The following is a 22,551-nucleotide window of genomic DNA, read 5'->3' as shown; positions in this document are numbered from 1 at the left end:
TTTATGTCCGGCGGAGGATTCTCTCGCCTTCCGATAACTTAGAGGCCCCCAGCTTCACTTACCAATGATCTGTATATTCTTGGATGTTCTGGTGATCAGGCCCTATACACCTCCTGCCTTCCCATTAGCAAGGCATCTTAAAGACGCCATAAATTAAGGCGTCATCTTGTGAAAGATCGGCTGTAAATCAGAATGGTCGCTGAATGTAGCACTGCAGCATATATTCTTGCGGTATCTTATTTTTTTTTCAGCCCAGTTCAGAGATATATCCCACCACATTCTCATGAGAAGAAGTTGGGTCATGTGATCTTCAGTCTGACTACCACTCCTGCACAGGCGCTAAAGTGTAGACAGGAAGTCAGTCTCTTACTTCCTTATAAACTATGTAAACTTATAAACTATGTAAACTCTAGGATGACTTCACTTAAGAAATCCCTCCTGGCAGCTTCTTAGACCCCTTCCCTTGATACGCAGGTACAGGCTCTCAATTTTTATTCATATCCTTCCATGCAGCTAAAGAGATAAATTCTGCTATATATAAACAATAGGGGGGGAGTGACCAAAGACCAAAAGGGACGACACAAATGGTGATATTGTCACATTAAAGATGCTTTATTACACATGCATTGTATAGACAGGACATAATACAAAAATTGGGATACATATTATAAAAACACTCATAGCGGCCATCAAGGGTGGTGGTACATGGTATTTCATTTGTTATGCCCTACATACGTATAGGGAATAGATGTCAACTTGAGAAAGGCTAAGCGCCGAAACGCGCGTTGGGGACGGCCACAGCGTGGTGGTCAGGTATTGAACGCTCTGGGAGGTATGTTATAAGCCTAGTTGATATATGGTGCTATATATCTATACATGAGATATATTTTGCTTTAATCCTTTTTTGACATCTATTCCCTATACGTATGTAGGGCATAACAAATGAAATACCATGTACCACCACCCTTGATGGCCGCTATGAGTGTTTTTATAATATGTATCCCAATTTTTGCATTATGTCCTGTCTATACAATGCATGTGTAATAAAGCATTTTTAATGTGACAATATCACCATTTGTGTCGTCCCTTTTGGTCTTTGCCCACTCCCCCCTTATGTAATATATATGACGACTGGTGTACTATCAGTCCTCTCTTTTGAGCAGTAACCTACATGTAAATGCACTATCTATCAATGTATTACATTTTGTTGCTGTGGTGTTCTTGCAGTCATATTTTTATATATAAACAATATAGCGATACAGGCGAGTCCATAAAATGATTAGCAGAGGCGTTCTAAAACTACCAAATCACACTTACATCTCTGAGTGCAGTCATCAATGTACCTGAGAGCCAGTGACACACAACTCTGCCTCCTGCTTGTAAGAGCTGCATATATGGAGACTCTGCCATAAGCATCACATAGGAGACACAGAATTCTGTATATACATCACATAGGAGACACTGAGACTGCTGTATACCTTTTCTCTGGCCCCTCGGCAGATTCCCAGGGACCACAGTGCTTGGGCTGGCAGTTATATTTGGATGGCCACCGGCCCATTAACTTCTTCTTGCTCTGTGAGCACGCGTAGTACGCAGTATTCACTACTGAACGCTGAGGCGCATACAATGAAAGATTACGTCTTGACACCAGTGCCAGCGTTGGGATGTACTTTGTGGGCGGAGTTAGCATGTGATTTGCACGTATCCCAAAGGATGGTATAAATATCCAAATGGCCCTTGGCAGAAAAAAAAAAAAGATTCCCCACCCCTCTGCATTCATTAGGAAAGCGTGCGCTGAATGGTGGGCTGTGACGTGCGGTGAAACCCCGCCCACAGCCCATCAATCAAGGGGAGCGCGTCACTGGGTCACGCCCGGCTCCAGCCGGAACTTGACATGACATCAGCGGATGCCAGAGCCGGCTGCAGCCGGGGTTACAGGATACCTGATGAGCAGTCAGCGACAGAGCTGCTCACAGACAAGAATCACAACACAAGGTAACTACAAAAAATCTTATTTCCACCTTTTAAATCGATGGGGGCATTCTCTATAGTAGTGGACGACCTCTTTAAAATAGAACTCTTGGTCCACAATGATCAAAGGTATGTTTGGAGAGAAAAAGGCAAAGAATTTCAGGAAAAGAACATCTCGCCAACCATTAAGCATGGGGGTGGATCATGCTTTGGGGTTGTGTTGCAGCCAATGGCACTGGGAACATTTCACAGGTAGAGGGAAGAATGCATTCAATGAAATTTCACCAAATTCTTGATGCAAATATAACACCATCTGTAAAAAAGCTGAAGTTGAAAAGAGGATGACTTCTACAAATGGTTAATGATCCTAAACACATGTCAAAATCCACAATAGATGACCTCAAAAGGTGCAAGCTGAAGGTTTTACAATGACCCTAACAGTCCCCTGATCTGAACATCATTGAAAATCTGTGGTTAGACCTGAAAATAGAAGTGCATGCACGACGACCCAGGAATCTCATAGCGTTTACAACCTGTGATACTTTTCAAAAGGGGGCGCTATTAGGTACTAACCATGCAGGGTGACCAAACTTTTGCATCGCCCATTTTCCTTTTTGCAATTTTTAAAATGTAAAAGATGAAAATATGTATTTTTTGGTCTAAAATACAAAGGAAAAATGTCTTCTTTAACTTTAGGCCTTTTAGAGATCATTTCATCTTCAGCTTGCTTAACTGTTCACAATAACAGTAATTTTGACCAGGGGTGCCCAAACTTTTACATGCAACTGTATATACATCATATAGGAGACACCGAGACGGTTATACATTCAAGCCACATATCATTCACTGAGACTGCTGTATATACCATAGTGTCTCCAATGTGATGCATATACAACAGTCTGTGTCTCCAATGTGATGCATATACACTGTCTCCTATGTGATGTATGTACAGTAGTCTCAGTGTTTCCTATGTGATGTATATAAAGCAGTCTCAGTGTCTCTTATGTAAGGTGTCTCAGTGTCTCCTATGTGATGTATATTCAGCAGTCTCATTGTCTCCTATGTGATGTATATACACCTGTCTGTGTCTCCAGAGACTGCTGTATATACATCACATAGGATACACTGAGACTGCAGTATATAAATTACATAGGAGGAAGGGTACAGCAGCTATATGTGACTGATCTATCACTGCATCCCTTACACAGTATACAGAGCAGAGAATTTGCAAGGCGATGAGACTCTGTCCCCTATACAAAGTCAGAGACATCATAGGCAGATAATCTAGAAATGACATCAACTAACACAGGTATAAAAAGAGCTTACACAAGAGTGTCTACATTATTCTTTCACAATAGTTATGCTGTACAATAAAGACAAAAAGGTGTGCTGCTGTAAGTACAGGTCCACTATGTCACTGTGCCATGATAAGAGCTTTACTACCCAGTGATGACCTCCTCTGTGCTTGTGGGATAAACTAAAATAGCTGTCAATCCACACACAGGCAACAATTCCCTTACTAACGCAATAAGCTGCACAGGCAGGAATATTTGCACCAACAGATCTCTTTTAAAAGACTTCCCACCAGATCTGAGAACATACTACCGGCTTTGTATATATGTTATGGACAATGGTCAAAGATACTCTGTACCTGCTGTCTATTTATCCAAATTCACATATTAAAGAGAACCTGTCACCAGGTCAAAAGTGGCCAGTGTTTGCTCTGATTTTACTCCCACTGCTCCCATAGTATTCCGTTTTTTGTTCTTAAATCCGTCATACAGTTCACAAAATATGGGCTTTTTGATTTAGTGCTTTTTTATGTTTTTTTATCAAGGGGTACTGGTTGACCGGATCCTCTGGGGCGTGTCTTTAGGCTGTTGTGCAAAATTATCCTGTGAGCACCTCGCCCCCTTATAGAGACCATAAAAAGTGCTATACAATAAATAGGTCTCTATTTCTGTAACCAAATGGCGGATTAAAAAGAAATAAAAAACAGAATACTCAGGGACGCAGCAGGAATAAAACACCAAAAACAGGACACTTTTGACCTGGTGACAGGTATTCTTTAAAAGAGTTTTAAGCAGTACCTTTGTGAGTTTCTCTAGACTCCTGGTTTCTAAAGAGATCCTGTTCAGGACTGACATAACCACACACTTTGGAGGACTGGAGACGGGACACTTCTTTGATGTCTATGGATCGATAGACCAAAAGATTATCTTTCGAGGCATTCCTGGTAAACCTCCACAGCGGCTGAAAGAAAAGGATCTGAAATTAACAGGAGCCGTGGAAAACTGAAAAACTGTATTTGCAAATCCATATATCCTGGGTAGAAACAAGTGTGCCTAGGTAGAACTAGATTTTTCTAACAACCATAAATAAAAAGTTTGATCATTCTGCATCGTATTTGGTTCTGCAGACATGATGGCCTGGAAACCACAAAGAATGGGAGGGCTAGTCATTTTAAATGTAATTTTAGTAAATGATCTTGATACATTGGAAAATAGGGATTAAAAAGGACTTGTCGTCTGTCCTCATGTCTGTGTTTTACAAGTCTCAAGTCTAAAGCATGGGTTGTATTGTTCTTCTGTTATTCCCCCTACAAATAAACTGACAGCTGGGGGCGTGTCCCTGATACTGACCAATCAGTGTGGATAATGTCAGATTGTACAGACACACCCACAACTGTTTTTTAAAATTTGCAGGAGGAATAACAGAAGAAAATCAATGAGACTTAAAATAAAAAAACAGCAATGTTCCAGAAATGTAATGTTTACTAAAGCAGTCACATCAGAAGAACAAGTAACACAATGGAAGCTAGCATATGCAACTATTGGGAAGTCCTACCTCAATGTTAAATTCCTCGCCATCTGCTGAGATCCGTGCTGTAAAATCACCATCACCAATGTGTGCTATGACCTTTGAATTGTGCTCTCCTAAAAAAAAAAAAACACACATCAGTAATAAATTACAAAACAGTCAAGAAGGCCAAAATAATTGCAATAATAATGAGGATAGAAATACGTATATTATGAAAAACATAAAAAGGCTATAGGATTCTTCAAACTACTCACGACAAAGGGAATATCCTACATGCGAGTAGTCTCTGCTCAATTTGATATAATTTTTTTGCCCCCTTGATAGGCACTTAGTGGTTGCAGTAAGGTCGGACATGCCGCAGACGTGGCACTCACCAACCACATGTCCAGTGAAGAAGTCTGAGCGCTTTACGTGATACTCCTTTCCTTTGCCGTTCCCATCCAGTACAACAGCTTTCAGATTTTCAGAGAGATGATCGGCTTCCGAGGTTAGGTACAATTTAAAATGCCTAAAAGTACAAAAATATTTTAGAACTTTTGAAAACAAACCTTAACAACTTCTTAGTTATTTTCTAACCCTTTGCATGTCACTGGCAAGAAACAGGTATGAAGATGACTGATTAATTCAATTTGTGGTTGCGCACGGACATCAGGGGAACTAGCGCATGCGCAGGGTATTTTATTTTAGGAGTCTCGTCACATATCCCGCCATCTGTGGTCGTTTTTGGATGGGAGTGGCGTGCGAATGGAACAGTAGACTTGGCAGGATGCATGGCTTAGGACAGTGAACAAAAAGTGCAAGACCTAAACTACAATTTATGGTATTTTCACGCACATTTTGCAACTAAACCGATAACAGGAGTCGGTCAGGCCCAAGATGTTTTAAACTAACCATATAGGAAACTTGGCCTAAGCAGTAAACATACCTTTAGCTTATTAACTGTTACCTCCATTCTGATGAAATTCCTATCTAAAATGTAAATTAAGGCACTTGTTCCACATGCACACAGCCCTCCTCTCCTCTCTCTGACACGGCTCCGCTGCACTTCAGGGTGTAGCTGTGCAGCAAGCGGCCGCAGCAGAGGAGAGGGCAGTGTGCACGTGCTTGCCCCAGATTTCTCTGCAAACAGCACTAAGTCAGGGCAATCTTGCGCTGTCCTCCAACATATACAGGTGGAATAGTGCACCAAGCTGCTTGGCCACACCAAGGGTGCACCAAATACCCTAATGAGCATGTTGGATTTAAGATAATTTCCAGGAGAACAGAGAGAGATTAACACACTAAAATATATGATTTTTATAGGCACCAGGTCCCCTATATGGCTATGCGGTTAGTTTAAAACATGCTTTGTGGCTGGCAGACTCCCTTTACAGAAGGCAAATTTAAGACCAGTAGTGGTCTCAAACCTTAAAGTCCATTTATTGGAAGAATGAAGGGGCACAATTCCTCACCCTAGCACAGTGCCGTACCGCTTCTCTGCAGTACCAGGAAACATGGAACCGATGAAGCCAAAAAAATCTAACAAGCGCCCACTTTCGTATACATTTCTATTTGCTGGAAGTAGCAAAGAGTTTCTCCCCCACTCCTATAGATCCAAATTCTATTGGGTCAGGCACAGACGTTGGACCCACCCTGGGATTACATGGCCTGATGTGGATTACCTGTGCAGGGCAGTGAAGTCCACCACTCTCTCCACCTGAGACTGCGGCTCCAGATCCCGTTTTCGGATGGAGTGCTGCTGGATGCCAGACAATGAGATAACGTCATACTCTGACAACATGGCGTCCAGGTTTGCTGAGGATAAAAAAAAGTTGCATATGAACGGGGAGGACTATAAAGCACAGACATTCTGCTGCAAGTTCTCCTGAAACAACAGTTACAGTTCTCCATAGAACTTTATGAGCACCAACTGTTATCTCCTATCTCAGCAAAGGGAAAGTTTGTTTTAACTGAAGACAGATTTTACCCATGAATTGAGAATTTTGAGAATGAATCATCAGTCCTGAAGGAGAAAGAAGCAGATTTCTCCGATAAGATACATTACAAAAAGTTTCTTTTTTTCAAATGCACTATTAATTTAGGGAGAAAAAAAATAAAAACGATGGTCACACTTTAAATATTGTGGCACATATTGAAGATCATGGTCTCCTAAAAATCACATTCTGAGGTTGGGCTTATCAGGGGTACCAAGATAGTGGGGAACCCATAACAATCTATGAGCACCTCTCGATTGCATTGTGGGGTACAGAGTTGGATGGGTGCTCCAATGGACGCACCACCAGGATCCCGCCATGAGATATAAGCCGCTTGTGTTAGCTCCCGCACTCGCGGTGATCACTAGTCGGTCTACATTTCGAGTGGGACATATATGCAGCTATTGTATAGAGTTACAGGACATGATGTTCACACCCTGGATAAGAACAATTTCATGAGCCAAATCTGGTGACGGCAACACAATATATAAATGGGGAATATTCCTCCTTTAATGCTTTGCCAGCGCTTCTTCTGTATATGGATTCCGATCAATCACCTCAGCCTCCGCAGAACGTCTGCCAAGATTCCCTTTCAGGCGGCCACTTGAGCTCTCGTGCCTTCTGTCAGTGGGAAGAGGTTTACGTTTCCTGCACTAAGAATTATGGCTCCCGCTAGTACCACCGAAACGCCTGGAAGAAAGCGATCCCTCAGCTTGTTAAATATATGGAGCGCTAGCTCTCCCGGCGGCCTCGTTATTTCCCGCACTTCATGTTAACCACAATATGCGGTAAACAATAAATCCTCCCCGAAAAAAATGGAACAACAACAATATACAGCGAACATTCATCCCAGTGATATTCCCGCTATAGCGCCAAGGCTGTTCCTCAAAAGAACAAAATGAATTACTAGAAGGATCATGTTTTGTAATAATCTCATAAATGTACATAAAGCCGTAATATAGAAAAAAAAAAAGGGAAAAACTGGTGCTCATTAACTACCGTAATTTTTGCTCCGTAATCTGTGCTTGCCGTTCACTGCCTAATTTTTGCTCCGTAATCTGTGCTTGCCGTTCACTACCTAATTTTTGCTCCGTAATCTGTGCTTGCCGTTCACTACCTAATTTTTGCTCCGTAATCTGTGATTGCCGTTCACTGCCTAATTTTTGCTCCGTAATCTGTGCTTGCCGTTCACTGCCTAATTTTTGCTCCGTAATCTGTGCTTGCCGTTCACTGCCTAATTTTTGCTCCATAATCTGTGCTTGCCGTTCACTGCCTAATTTTTGCTCCGTAATCTGTGCTTGCCGTTCACTGCCTAATTTTTGCTACATAATCTGTGCTTGCCATTCACTGCCTAATTTTTGCTCCATAATCTGTGCTTGCCGTTCACTGCCTAATTTTTGCTCCGAAATCTGGGCTTGCCGTTCACTGCCTAATTTTTTGCTCCATAATCCGTGCTTAGCATTCACTGCCTAATTTTTGCTACGTAGCCTGTGCTTGAAGCTCCAGCCCAAGTGCATGTAGTTCTCACTTGCGAGTCTCCATGACAAAAGCAGTGGTCTCTGCTTAAAATTTGTGTTGCCTCATTAAAGGAGCGCAGAATGGAGAATGGATTTAAATCATCTGCACCCTTATGGATTTGTATGAATAAATAGTGTGGATGGGGATTTGGATTTGCGATCATTTTCTGACCGGAGCGAACCAGCAAATCTCATTCGCATGATGCATAAAAATTTGGAATGACGTGCACTGAAGACTAAATCCTCAGTGCATCCCAGATTTTCACGCTTTGTAATGCTAATGTTAGATTTCGCTAGATAGATAGCATATGGACAAAAGTACTGGGACCTCTACATATTACACCTACAGGAGCTTGTATGACCTACCGTTCTACATCCATAGCTATATTTATATAGAGTTCATCCCCCTTTTGTAGCTAAAACACCTTTCTCTCTTCTGGGAAGGATTTCTACAAGATTTTGGAGGAGTCTTCGCAAATTTTTGGCCATTCATCCAGAAAAGTATTTGTGAGGTCAGACCCTGATGTTGGAGGAGAGACCGGGCTCACAGTCTCTGTTCTAGTTCATCCCAAAGTTGCTGGATGGGGCTGAAGTTGGGGCTCTTTGCAACCGGTCATGTTCTTCTACAACAAATTCCCCCCACCATGCCTTTATGGACCTTATTCACTGGGCACAGTCATGGGGAACTGAAATGGGCCTTCCCCAAACTGTTCCCACACAGTTGGAAGCTGCAATAGTCCAAAACATTTTGTTATGCTAAAGCATTATGTCACGCAAGGTGTGGGAAAGACTTAGTGCAACACAAAGGGAAGAGGGAAAGGGAGCCCAGACTCTAGGAAGAGGGGGGGGGGGAGTGGAGACCTCCTAGGTTGATCTAGCGTCACCCTGTCTCCCCTTACGTCCCTGTATTGGCTCTTCGCCAATCGCCGCACGCGTGCCTCACCCTGTCCTTCCCTGGCGTATAACTAAGGCTAGGGAAGGGAGGAGATGAGAACTAGTCGATCTCCACTAAACACTAAAGACAACAGGGGTGGACAAACAGGGGGAAATTGCTTAGCTTTAGGCGAACTCCAGACAAATGCACACACGTCCTCAAGCTCCAGAGAGGACGAAGTACTGCTCTTGCTAAAGCTTACACAGGTAGTAATGAATACTGCCGACACCTCATCTGAAACACAGCAGGTATTTATACACCCAGGCAGGGTGTTAATTAGCCAGAGGGAGGTAGCCGCTAGGTACAAGTGATAACCTCTAAGAGAAGATGTCTGCAATGCCAAACGTAGAGAACTCCTGCAACCAACTGCAGGGCGACTGTCTGTCACCTCTGACACACCCGTGACACATTAAAGGGGTTGTCCACTACTAGTACAACCCCTTTAAGATTTCCTTTCACTGGAACTCAAGGGTTCCCAGGCCAAACCTCGAAAAACAAGCTCATAATATTATCCCTCCTCCACCAAACTTAACACAATGCAATCAGGAAGGTAACGATCTCCTGGAATTCACCAAACCCAGACTCATCCAACAGACACCAGAGAGAGAAGTGTGACCCATCACTGCACAGAACGCTTTTCCACTGGTCCAAAGTTCTGTGATGGCGGCTTTACACCATTCCATCCGACATTCGGCATTGCGCTTGGTGATGTAAGGCTGCATGCAGCTGCTCGGCCATGGAAATCCATGTCATGAAGTTCCCATTGCAGTTATGGAGCCAGCAGATCGTTGGTGACTTTTCTACCCTCTGCTCTACAGCACTCGGCCCCCCGCTCTGTAACGTTACGTGGTCTCCTCTTCGTGGCTGAGTTGCTGCAGTTCCTTCTACTTCTCAATAATATCACTCACAGGTGACGGGGGAAGATTTAGGAGTAAGAAATGTCATGGATGGACATGTTACCCCGAAGGCTCCTATTATAGGACTGCGCTGGCATCAGTGAGCTCTGCACCACCGGCCATTGTGTCACACATTAGTAAAGGCAGCCGGCATGGCGGGGGGCTGGATTTAATACACTGGGGCAATGGGGCAGGACTTTATACACCAGGAGTAAGGGGACTGAAGGAAAAACCTGAATACAATTGTTTAAAAGTGTATCCTAATACCTTTATTCTGATAACCAGCATATTTTGGGCAATGAACAGCATGCATCTCTTCAACTGCATTGGTGAATGTAGGACACCGCCTGAATCCAGTGTCTTCAATCAAGATCCACTCTTCACCGCCATCAGGAATCTTATCACTTACAGAAATGTATCCACTTTATGGCTCATTATGTTCGTGCCGTATTTGATTCTGAGCAGAGTGATATCCTGGCAGGAATTAAATGAAGAATCTCACAATAAGCCCCTGCCATGTCAGTAGAGAAAGCAATGCTCAGATTAATAGAAGGCTGTTTTTCAGTTGCAGAGACAAAAGGAGAATATTCCTTGTAGGGCTATGTTCCCACGTACCTATTTACTGTAGACCTCTGGGAGTGGAGGTCCCACAGCAATACCCGCAGCAGCATATATCACTGCAGACATTACTGCAAAAAAAAAGTGCAAGCAAGCTGCACATTTCGCCGGTGAAGCTCGCACCTGTCTCGGTAGCATAAACTGACATGTTCAGGACCTGAAGTCCGCAGCTCCTCTCAGTTTACACTGCAGATATAATTTGCAGGACGTGCATAAGATTGATTAAAATCTCATACAATTTGCTGGCACTGTAAAACGCAGCAGATTTTCTGCAAGCAAATACGCATAGGAAAGTCGGCCATGTTTTTGCAGGCTCTGTCTTGCTGCATGTATCCAACACTCCACCCATCATGGTGCGCAGCATTTCAGACACATGCCGCAGTGAGTGCCATCACACTCAAGCATCACAGTATCACCCCATGCCAAGGAAACTTCAGGGGTATTGTCACGGGTGTGTGAGGTTTGACAGTCATACAGGTCCCAGCTGTAGAAGGTCGCTGCATTTGGCCTAGCAAACATCTTCCTGATCACTCTCTCTCTCTCTAGGACCCAGAAGTGATCCTCACCTTCTGCTCCTAATTAGCACACCCTTGCTATATCCTTAAATATACTCCGTTTCTCCAGAGAGTTGCTGGTGATAGAGTGTCTTATCTATTCAGGCCGGGAATTCTAGTAGTCGGCTAGAATTTTCTTGGAGTTCCTTCGTGGATTGTTGCCCTGTTTTTCCCGGTGTCATCTTTAAGGTAAGTGTATTCCCTTGTTTGTTTCCCTTGGGTGTATAAGTTTGCATTGGGGCTGACTAGTGCTCACCCCTCCTCCCTACATAGGGCCTAGCTTTAGGGTCAGCTAGGGCCAGGTTTCGTGCTCAGCGAAAGGAGCAGAACCTATATAGGGTTCATAGGGGAGTCAGGGTTTGTTGTTTGAGCTGTTCAGGGGTCTCCATTCCCCCTTTCCCCACTTGTAGGGCACCCTTCCCTTTTCTTATTGTTATATGCAGGGTTCTCCCCATACTTAGCGTGCCAGGTCTCAATCCCCAACTTTGGTGCCTAGTGACAACATGTGCACAGGAGAGGAACAGCAAGACTCCCAGAATGGAAATGACAATTCCTCCTTCCTTAACCTTTCCTTGCTGATTCTTCTCTAGTTTTGCATTGTGCTAGAGTCCTTGTCACCACTTGAAGCATGAGGAGATTCCTGCAGTCCACTTAGGTTTAACTGGTAGTCCAGCTCCTCCAGGATGGCACATCCATACATACGTGCCATTGCAAGGTTTGCCGAGTCTCTCAGCACAGGCTTGAGAGCACACTGTAGATACGAGGAGATGGGCCATTATACAGTAGGGTTCAAAATAACAGCAGTCCAATATGACTAACCAGATTTATCACTGGTTTTGGTATAAATTCTATTACCACATGTCAAACCATTTACCAGTTGGTGCAGTAGATTTTAAGAAAACCAACAGCCTCAGCATTCATGATCTGCAGGTTTTTGAGTCTGTGTATTTGAATAATTAATTGAAAGGGGGTTTGTTCAAAATAACATCAGTGCGCAGTTCAATTAGTGAGGTCAATCATTCTGTGAAGAAACAGGTGTGAATCAGGTGACCCTTATTTAAGGGTGAAGCCAGCACGTGTTGTACATGCATTTCTCCTTGAAAGCCTGAGAAATATCTGTCGTTCGAGACATTGTTCAGAAGAACAGCGAACTTTGATTAAAAAGTTGATTATAGAGGGCAAAATTTGTAAAGAAGTGCAGACAATGATATGCTGTTCAGCTAAAATGATCTTCAATGCTTTAAAACGGAAAGAAAAACCAGAGAGATGTGGAAGAAAATGGAAGACTACAATTCGAATGGATCGAAGAATAGCCAGAATGGCAAAGGCTCAGCCAATGAATCAGCTCCAGGATGATCAAAGACAGTTTCAAGTTACCAGTGAGTACTGTGACAGTTAGAAGATGCCTGTGTGAAGCTAATCTCTTAGCAAGAAGTCCCCGCAAAGTCCCATTGTTAAAAAAATACATGTACTGAAGCAGATACAATTTACCAAAGAGAACCTCAAATGGCCTAAAGAGAAATGGAGAAACATTTTGTGGACTGATGAAAGTAAAATTATTCTTTCTGGGTCAAGAGCCGCAGGCAGTTGGTCAGACGACCCTCAAACTCTGCATTCCAGCCACAGTACACTCTGAAGACAGTGAAGCATGGTGGTGCAAGCATCATGATATGGGCATGTTTCTCTTACTATGGTGCCGGACCTAGTTACTGCATACCAGGGATCATGGACCAGTTTGCATATATTAAAATACTTGAAGAGGTCATGTTGCCTTACGCTGAAGAGGATATGCCCTTGAAATGGATGTTTCAACAAGACAACAACCCTAAACACACCACTAAAAAAGCAAAATCTTGGTTCCAGTCCAACAAAATTGAGGTTATGGAGTGGCCAGTCTAATCCGTGGACCTTAATCCGATAGAACACTTCTAGGGTGACATCAAAAATGCCGTTTCTGTCTAAGGAAAAAGCCAACAAATGCCAAAAAATTGTGGGATGTAGTCAAAGCATCCTGGGCTGGAATAACAGTTGACCGATGCCAGAAGTTGGTTGACTCTATGCAAGATACAGCTCTGGCAAAAATTAAGAGACCACTGCACAGTTTTCTAAAAATCCCCATCTCTACATGTCTGACAGCCATTCCATTCCAATGTCAGTTGAATTCCAACCAAAGTCCACCTCATTCTACTTAATGTGCTTCTGATTAGGTGATCACCTGAACCAAATCTTATGTAACGAGGGAAAGTATAAAAAACACGGCTTGTGGTCTTCACAATCCTCTTGCAATAGGACAAGCTGGATGGCAAAACAAGTGCTAGGAGAAGCCCAAAAGTAATTTTAATGAAAAAAATAACTTTTAACCATGCCAAAAGGAGTTGAAAAGTCTTGAGTGAGGAAAAGAAGGGCTCAATTCTGGCTTTACTAGGGATACAGTGAGCGTCATGTTGACTCAATCCTTAAAATTTCGAAGATGGCAGTCCATTACAACAAGGTCAAGCAGCAGACATTGGGGACAACAAAGCTACAGACCGGCAGAGGGCGAAAGCGACTCTCCACTGACCGGGATGACCGTCATCTTATTCGAATGTCACTCAGCAACCGCAGGATGACATTAAGTAACCTACAAAAGGAAAGCCAGGCTGAAGTTTGCCAAAGACCATAAGGATTGGACCATAGAGGACTGGAGTAAGGTAACGTATGAATCAAGCCGTATACAAGGTTATCCTTGAAAAACAGTTGCTTCCTTCTGCTCAGGCAATGTTCCCCAACTCTGAGGACTGTTTTTTCCAGCAGGACAATGCCCCATGCCACACAGCTAGGTCAATCAATGTGTGGATGAAGGAGCACCACATCAAGACCCTGTCATGGCCAGCCCAATCTCCAGACCTGAACCCCATTGAAAACCTCTGGAATGTAATCAAGAAGAAGATGGATAGTCACAAGCCATCAAACAAAGAAGAACTGCTTACAATTTTGTGCCAGGAGTGGCATAAGGTCACCCAAAAGCAGTGTGATAAGCTGGTGGAAAGCATGCCAAGACGCATGAAAGCTGGAATTAAAAATCATGGTTATTCCACCAAATATTGATTTCTGAACTCTTCCTGAGATAAAACATGAGTATTGCTATTTCTAAGTGAATAAGAGCTTGTTTTCTTTGCATTATTTGAGGTCTGAAAGCACTGTTTCTTTATTATCTTGATGATTTCTCATTTGCTGCAAATAAATACAAAATTTTTAGCTTTGAATTTCGGAGACATGTTGTCAGTAGTTTATAGACTAAAACAACAATGTACATTTTACTCAAAAATATACCTATAAAGAGAAAAATCAGAGAAACTGAAAATTTTGCAGTGGTCTCTTCATTTTTGCCAGAGCTGTAGATGTGAAGAAGTTCTAAAAAAAACTGTGGTTATATAACTAAATATTAGGATTGTGATTCACAGGAATGCTAAATCCCCCCAAAAAAAGAGTACATATTGTGAGTTTGTAAAGACAAATGCAGACACTGCTATCTTTTAGAACAGCCCAATGTTCATTTTTTGTTATTTTCTGTAAAGTGGTTAAAAATTATATACATTTTTCTCCATGTTTTGAATCAGAAAACAGTGTGCAATGTTCCCAATGCATGGAAATAAAAACTAGTATAAAAATGTTGTGCTTAACTCGTGTTTTTGAGCACACTGCTATTATTTTGAACACTACTGTGCCAGGAGAGACGGACAGGTCTGTAGAAGAGCATCCACCCAGCAGCAGGACCGGTATCTGCTTTTTTTAAGTGCAATAATGAACAAGAGGAGCCAAAACCCAACAAATTGACCTCTAGTAGCTACTGGTGTGTATGTGCCTAAACCACAGGCTCCACAATGGAGGCATGAGAACTCGGCGACCTGTAGAGGGACATGAGCTCACTGCCCGGCACCATGCTGCTGGATTGGCATTTACTAGGGAACTACAGAAATGGCAGATCCACAACTGGTGGCTTGTTTAGATGAGAACAAGTTCACATTGAGCACATGTGACAGATGTGAAGGAGTCTGGAGACGCCGTTCAGCATAATCCTGCTTGGCCAGTCTCGCGGCTGGTCAGTGATGGCCAGAGGAGGCATATCCTTGGAAGGTCGTGCAAATCTCCATGTGACAGGCACTAGGATAAAATCCACAAAACCATGATCAGATCGTTGCTGGTGCTGTGGGTTCCTCATGGAGCAGGACAATACCCGGCCTCATGTGGCCAGAGCGTGTAGGCAGTTCCTGGATGATGAAGGCATCGATGCCACGTCCCCAAATCTGAATCCGACTACAAGTCTCTGGGACACTATTAATTAGTGCATCTGATGCTGCCAAATACTGTCACAGGCTGTCCAGGAGCTCACTGATCCCAAGATCCAGGACAGGGAGGAGATCCCTCAGGACATCACCCACCTTCTCATCAAGGTGCATGCCGGTGCGTAGGCGCCATACTGAGTCACGTGATGAAATTAAATCGCAGGTAGATTCCATTTTTTTACTTTGATTTTTGGGGGTGATTTGGAATCCAGTCCCCCACTTGGTTGGCGATTTGTGTTTCCATTGACCGTTCTCAACAAATTACACAATGTACAGTACAGACCAAAAGTTTGGACACACCTTCTCATTTAAAGATTTTTCTGTATTTTCATGACTATGAAAATTGTACAATCACACTGAAGGCATCAAAACTATGAATTAACACATGTGGAATTATATACTTAACAAAAAAGTGTGCATCTCTGGGAACTCCTTCAAGATTGTTGGAAGACCATTTCCGGTGACTACCTCTTGAAGCTCATCAAGAGAATGCCAAGAGTGTGCAAAGCAGTCATCAAAGCAAAAGGTGGCTACTTTGAAGAACCTAGAATATAAGACATATTTTCAGTTGTTTCACACTTTTTTGTTAAGTATATAATTCCACATGTGTTAATTCATAGTTCTGATGCCTTCAGTGTAAATGTACAATTTTCATAGTCATGAAAATACAGAAAAATCTTTAAATGAGAAGGTGTGTCCAAACTTTTGGTCAGTACTGTAGATCAATAAAGATTTTCAACTTAGATCACACATCAGATTTTGAGCAAAAGGTTTCCCCTAATGTTACACATAAAAAATGTTTAAATATATGTTTTTGTGCTCCTCAGAGGCTCCTTAACATCTTCTTGCTGACTTATCAGGATTGCAAAATAATAACTTAAGAAGGACTTTATACTGAATTAAAGAGTTATCAGCACTCACTGATCGTCAAACACTGTGCTCAACTAAATTCGGATGTCCCAAAGAAAGTGAAGGGAGCAGCTTCGCCAATGCTCGACCACCAAACCAACCATTCACACTGGGGGGATTCGGGACCAGTCATCAATTTTTACCTATCCAATGGTTACAGATGAAATTTGCTGACAGAGGATCCAGAGTTAAAAGGGTCCTTCCAAAATCATGCCGCTGCTGGAATCCCCTGGCAAACTACTGGCACAACATGGCAATATTTCAGATGAACAGCAATCCATGTAACGCATGTAAACTGGGAGCCGCTTGTACAGATATATAACATATATAAAAGAGCAGAACAATACCCTACTCTACATACATCACAGTCACCATTACTGTGCGGCCGGGGGGGAATTTACTACAGTTCATTACTGGGGAAATGAGTGTGAAATTAGGAAAATGATGTGTTGTAATACACAAGTGATAAAACTATGAAATCCTGTAATTTCCAAGGAAGTGTGAAACGAGTGACTTAGTTTTACAATTTGAAACTAATACATCAAAGGGGTTGTCTAGAATTATAAAAAAGTGGCAAAACAGCAAAAAATGTAATAAACTTAAAAAAAATAAAAAAAATCACATTTCCCCAGACAATTCTTCCATGAAGAACCTTCATATTCAGCATTTCCATTGAAAAGATATATAAACTACAAAGTAAAATTCCTTCCATCCAAAATATGATAATACAGAAGTCAAGTAGGTGTGGAACTGAAACAGTATGTAAAATTTTACCTTACATAAATAGAATATGGGTGTGTACCCATCAAAAAAGATGCGCAGTCCCAAAAAAATATATATATATAAATCAAATTATATGGACAATTTTTTTTTTTTTGTCGACCTCATGCCAAATAATTTCGGTACAAGGCAAATCCCATTTATGTGCACCAGCACAGACTAGATTTGGGCAAGGGTTTTTTCTTTTTTTTTTTTAATAAATAAAAGGGAATCTCTAACCTAAGTTTTCTTTTTCTTTCTAAATTAGATGAAAAATAACTAAAGCAGTAAATCAATGTCCTAAAAACATATCCTTTCTATCCCTAAAGGACCATTTACACTGCACGATGCGCATTGTTAAATGACTGCCAAAAGGGTAACATGCCTGCAGGTCGATGGTCATTTAATAACTGGTTTACACAAGCCGATCCGGCTTTACATGTGAACTGAATGATCAGTAATAGATCTGTAGACTCGAATCTGTATAATAAATGCTCATAGGCTGCCAAAGTACTAGGCAGCACGAATCCTGTTTACACAGGACAATGTGCTGCCGAGAAGGTTGATAATTTAGCTCAATGAACGAGCATGTAGCTTGTTCGCCGCGTGATCGACAGCCTGAATAAGTGGCAAGGTTATGGTGAAATTACCATTCCTAGTTCTTGATAATCGTGCACTGTAAATGGACCTGTTACTGTTTTCAAAATCTCCACTTGTTTGTTGATAAGGAATAATTTTATTCATACCTGGAGGCAGTATTCCAGAACAAAACAAATATTTTGCTGGCCAATTAGTCTCTTTACACCATCTCCATAAAAATTAAAAACTACCCCCTAAATCTCCATCATAGGCTTCTCACCCAGGCAACCAGTACTCTGCTCTGCACTGATGAGGAGCAAGAACCCCGACACAGCTGCCTGCAGACTGAAAGTCATGTGGCAGAGTTCATTAAAGGGATGGACATTGTATTATCAGAAAGTTACCTTCAATAAGAGTCACTAGAGAGACAGACAATTTGTATATCATCTTCCCAGAGAGCACTGCCTGGACTACAGACCTCCCCACGTAGGATGGTGGCCTTCAGAAGGTGAAACACAACCCTAATTTCTAGCAGCTAGGAATGGACCAGGCTGGATACATTGATAGCAATGTGCAGCAGCAGCACTTCCTTCTCCTATCCAGAAATTTGCTCCATTATTTTAGTGCAATTCCAACCTGTTTATCGCCAGATTTGGCAACAGGCATTCTCCGCTAATAGATAATCCCATAAGGTATCCTTCTTTATGGCGAATACAGACATCCGTGAAAAACGATCCATGTATGGACCGCCGCGGGTCTCCTGTCCCGAACTTATTAAACTGTTGAGTTGAGTTCGGCAGCCAGTCCATACACGGGGCGTATTTCACAGACATCTGACTTCGCCCCTACTCTTACATTTTCTGTGATGTACATAAAGCCCATGCATATAGATTATACATGACACACTACCCCGCAGCTCTTACCATGTTTTCCCGAGCTATCCTGCTGATGCCTCGTAGGTATCCGTTCACCATTTATTACTTCTGGTGATAAGAAGACCAATAAGGACAATAGTAAAAATAAATTGATGCAACCGTAGGACCCGACGGACTCCATCTTCTTTCCTCGCTTCCTTTCCTTGCTTCTGGGCTTCAGTGTACCAAATGTGAAAGCTCCACACAGTCACTGCCCCCGCGGTCCATTCACCATCCGCATGTGCTGGGCAGTAATCCACATGACAAGTGTAACGGAGTGGAAATACTTAGCGCTGTATAATGCTTCCTTCACCTCCAAGATGATGATAAAAAAGCCAACGTGGCAACCATAGTTATCGCACCGGTCTGGAAAGAGAAGAGAAGAACAAGGGGCGGTGAGGGAAATATCATGGCGGAGGACAAGTCATTGGTTTCACTTAGATATGCTGTTAATATAGCAATGGACCAAAGGTCCAGGACGCTCATCCATCCTCAGACGGAGGATGCCGAGCTTTCCCTGCACAATGACGAGCCCAGCTGAGTCCTCCATACATAGCATATGGACCAGAGGTCCAGGGCTCTCACCCATCCTCAGATGAAGGTGGCCCAGCTGAGTCCTCCATACATAGCATATGGACCAGAGATCCAGGGAACTCACCCATCCTCAGATGAAGGTGGCCCAGCTGAGTTCTCCATACATAGCATATGGGCCAGAGGTCCAGGGCACGCACTCATCCTCAGATGAAGGTGGCCCAGCTGAGTCCTCCATACATAGCATATGGACCAGAGTTCCAGGGCACTCACCCATCCTGAGATAAAGGTGGCCCAGCTGAGTCCTCCGTACATAGCATATGGACCAGAGGTCAGGGGCACTCACCCATCCTCAGATGAAGGTGGCCCAGCTGAGTCCTCCATACATAGCATATGGACCAGAGATCCAGGGAACTCACTCATCCTCAGATGAAGGTGGCCCAGCTGAGTCCTCCATACATAGCATATGGACCAGAGATCCAGGGAACTCACCCATCCTCAGATGAAGGTGGCCCAGCTGAGTTCTCCATACATAGCATATGGGCCAGAGGTCCAGGGCACGCACTCATCCTCAGATGAAGGTGGCCCAGCTGAGTCTTCCATACATAGCATATGGACCAGAGTTCCAGGGCACTCACCCATCCTGAGATAAAGGTGGCCCAGCTGAGTCCTCCGTACATAGCATATGGACCAGAGGTCAGGGGCACTCACCCATCCTCAGATGAAGGTGGCCCAGCTGAGTCCTCCATACATAGCATATGGACCAGAGATCCAGGGAACTCACTCATCCTCAGATGAAGGTGGCCCAGCTGAGTCCTCCATACATAGCATATGGGCCAGAGGTCCAGGGCACTCACTCATCCTCAGATGAAGGTGGCCCAGCTGAGTCCTCCATACATAGCATATGGACCAGAGGTCCAGGGAACTCATCCATCCTCAGATGAAGGTGGCCCAGCTGAGTCCTCCATACATAGCATATGGGCCAGAGGTCCAGGGCACTCACCCATCCTCAAATGAAGTTGCCCCAGCCGAGTCCTCCATACATAGCATATGGACCAGAGGTCCAGGGAACTCACCCATCCTCAGATGAAGGTGGCCCAGCTGAGTCCTCCATACATAGCATATGGACCAGAGGTCCAGGGCACTCACCCATCCTCAAATGAAGTTGCCCCAGCTGAGTCCTCCATACATAGCATATGGACCAGAGGTCCAGGGCACTCACCCATCCTCAGATGAAGGTGGCCCAGCTGAGTCCTCCTCCATACATAGCATATGGACCAGAGGTCTAGGGCACTCACCCATCCTCAGATGAAGGTGGCCCAGCTTTCCCTGCAGAATGGTGGTCCCCACGGAGTACTCCATACATAACATAGGTCCTCAATAATGAGAGGAGTTAAGCCAGAGTCAGACATCTGCCATCGAGGAAGAGTAAGGACACCCTCATACACATGATGAGATGATTGGCAATCAGAAGGTTTAGATAAAATTCAGGCTTTTGATATTGCAGTCACGTAGTGACTTGTGAGTCCTCACATCGTATAGTCAGGATTTCAGTGTCAGGGACAGGAGCGTGCATTCATGCGACCGCAGATATTACATTTCTATATTCCTGGCCACATTCCAACTAGATGTGTCCAGTCTTGCTCAATTCACTTGCACTTATCGAGGCCATGCACGTCTAGTTGGTATATGACTGCATCTAAGCAAATCGCATACTTGCGCTCCCGGCATTAGAAATCTCAACAGTGTGCACTGCGCTCACTGTATGGATTCAAAAGTCTCTGCAGTCACATAGACAGCCTACAGACTTGTTCCGCAAGGCCGGACAACCCCTTTAAGGCTATGTGCACACATTGACTATTTGCAGCAGATTTTTCGGCACCAGAGTATTAGCAGGAGAAATGCAATATAAATTGTGTGTTTTTGATGCGTCTTTTCCCCATTCATTAGAAGAGGTGAAAAATTCTGCAAAGCCGATGAAAAAAAAAAAAATTACATTCTGCAGATAAGAAACGGCTTCATATCTGCAAGGAAAAAAAATAATTTCAAAAATCTGATTTGTTGGTGCAGTAAAATGCAGAGTTTGTTTTTTTTACCCATGAAAACTAAACGGGTGGGGAAAAAAAGTAGTGTGTGAACAAACCTTCAAGGGGGTCATCCGGCTCCACTTGCTTTGGTTTTGGGTGGTAAAGTGTTTTGGGTGGTAAAGTGGGGTCAGTGACTCACGTCTACAGATATGCGCCACCTGGTGGGCACAGCAGGTATTGTACACCCATCATGCTCAAAATTAAAGGGGTAATCCAGCCCCACTCCCTTTTGCTTCGGGTAGCGGGTGGGGGGCCGGACTACCCCTTTATCTTAGGAACAAATTTAACTGTTGCATATCAAAAAGTTGCTGTCAGTGAATAGAAACACTCATTACTATCACTAACATGGGATTTTATCAGCACTTTCTATGGATTTTGATGGTTCTGCATCCCCTCCATGGCTGCGCCCCCATAACAAGCCACAGTCATGTGACACTTCCATTGACTTCTATAAGAAACAAGACTGGCACAGAAGTGGCATCATGTGACATAGGCTCGGCCATTACTACCCCCTTAAAAAGTCCGAAGCAAAACATTAGGAGGAAACCAGGCTTTTTTTTCCAGTAAAGAGGAAGCGAAGGGAAAGACACATAATACTGGGTGCTCTACGGTATAGAGAAGCGCCATAACACAGGACAGCTGTAGTAATAAAAACTCTCATACGTTACGTACCTGCTCGTCGTGAATCCGGATGCGGGGGACGCAGCGCACGGATACACACAATTCTCGGTAACGAATGAAGCACAATCAATGCAACAAGTCTCTTCCTACACACTGGGCCGGAACTTCTTAGTTATTCCACAGGATATCCTTGCGCTCATGGGTGCATGTGATCAGCCTGGCGTAAACTACGTGATAGGCGTACGTAGTTTACGTAAAAGAGCTCTTGTAGCACTTCTGGTTTCTGCAGTGACTGATTGCGCTGCCATTGCGCATGCGCGAGGCGTAGCGGCTATGTGAATTGGTCACACAGTTGTCTGAGGAGTTTTTGGGCGTAAATCTGCTGCAAAATTCCCCTGAAAAAAATACATATATTTTGTGCAGTTTTTTGAGGGGTTTTGGAAGGGAAACTGAGCACAAACTCTCCAAATGTTAAAACTCCTCAAATACTTAAAATTTTTGTTAAGTTGCTGCTCCGAAAACCCTGTTTGACCTCGTCCACAC

At 43.4% G+C, this 22,551-nt stretch overlaps 1 protein-coding gene across 1 annotated transcript in view; it reads right to left on the bottom strand.

The window, feature by feature from the left end:
• Positions 1–22,248, bottom strand: part of ADAM17 (ADAM metallopeptidase domain 17) — a 73,431-nt gene extending 51,183 nt beyond the window's left edge. Inside the window, exons 1-6 of the mRNA XM_073674173.1 lie at positions 22,060–22,248; positions 18,779–19,135; positions 6,453–6,585; positions 5,166–5,299; positions 4,819–4,907; positions 4,062–4,224 (exon numbers count right to left, since the gene is read on the bottom strand). Of these exons, the coding sequence (XP_073530274.1) occupies positions 4,062–4,224; positions 4,819–4,907; positions 5,166–5,299; positions 6,453–6,585; positions 18,779–18,911 (652 nt within the window). The 5' untranslated portion in view covers positions 18,912–19,135; positions 22,060–22,248. The remainder of the gene's footprint in view (positions 1–4,061; positions 4,225–4,818; positions 4,908–5,165; positions 5,300–6,452; positions 6,586–18,778; positions 19,136–22,059) is intronic.
• Positions 22,249–22,551: the final 303 nt, after the last annotated feature.

The sequence above is a fragment of the Phyllobates terribilis genome, unplaced genomic scaffold, assembly GCF_046119375.1.
Source record: "Phyllobates terribilis strain yellow unplaced genomic scaffold, ASM4611937v1 Scaffold_3__8_contigs__length_932513732, whole genome shotgun sequence".
NCBI classification, from domain to species: Eukaryota; Metazoa; Chordata; class Amphibia; order Anura; family Dendrobatidae; genus Phyllobates; species Phyllobates terribilis.
The sequence above is the reverse complement of the archived record's forward strand: the minus strand, read 5'-3'. Positions and strand labels throughout refer to the sequence as shown.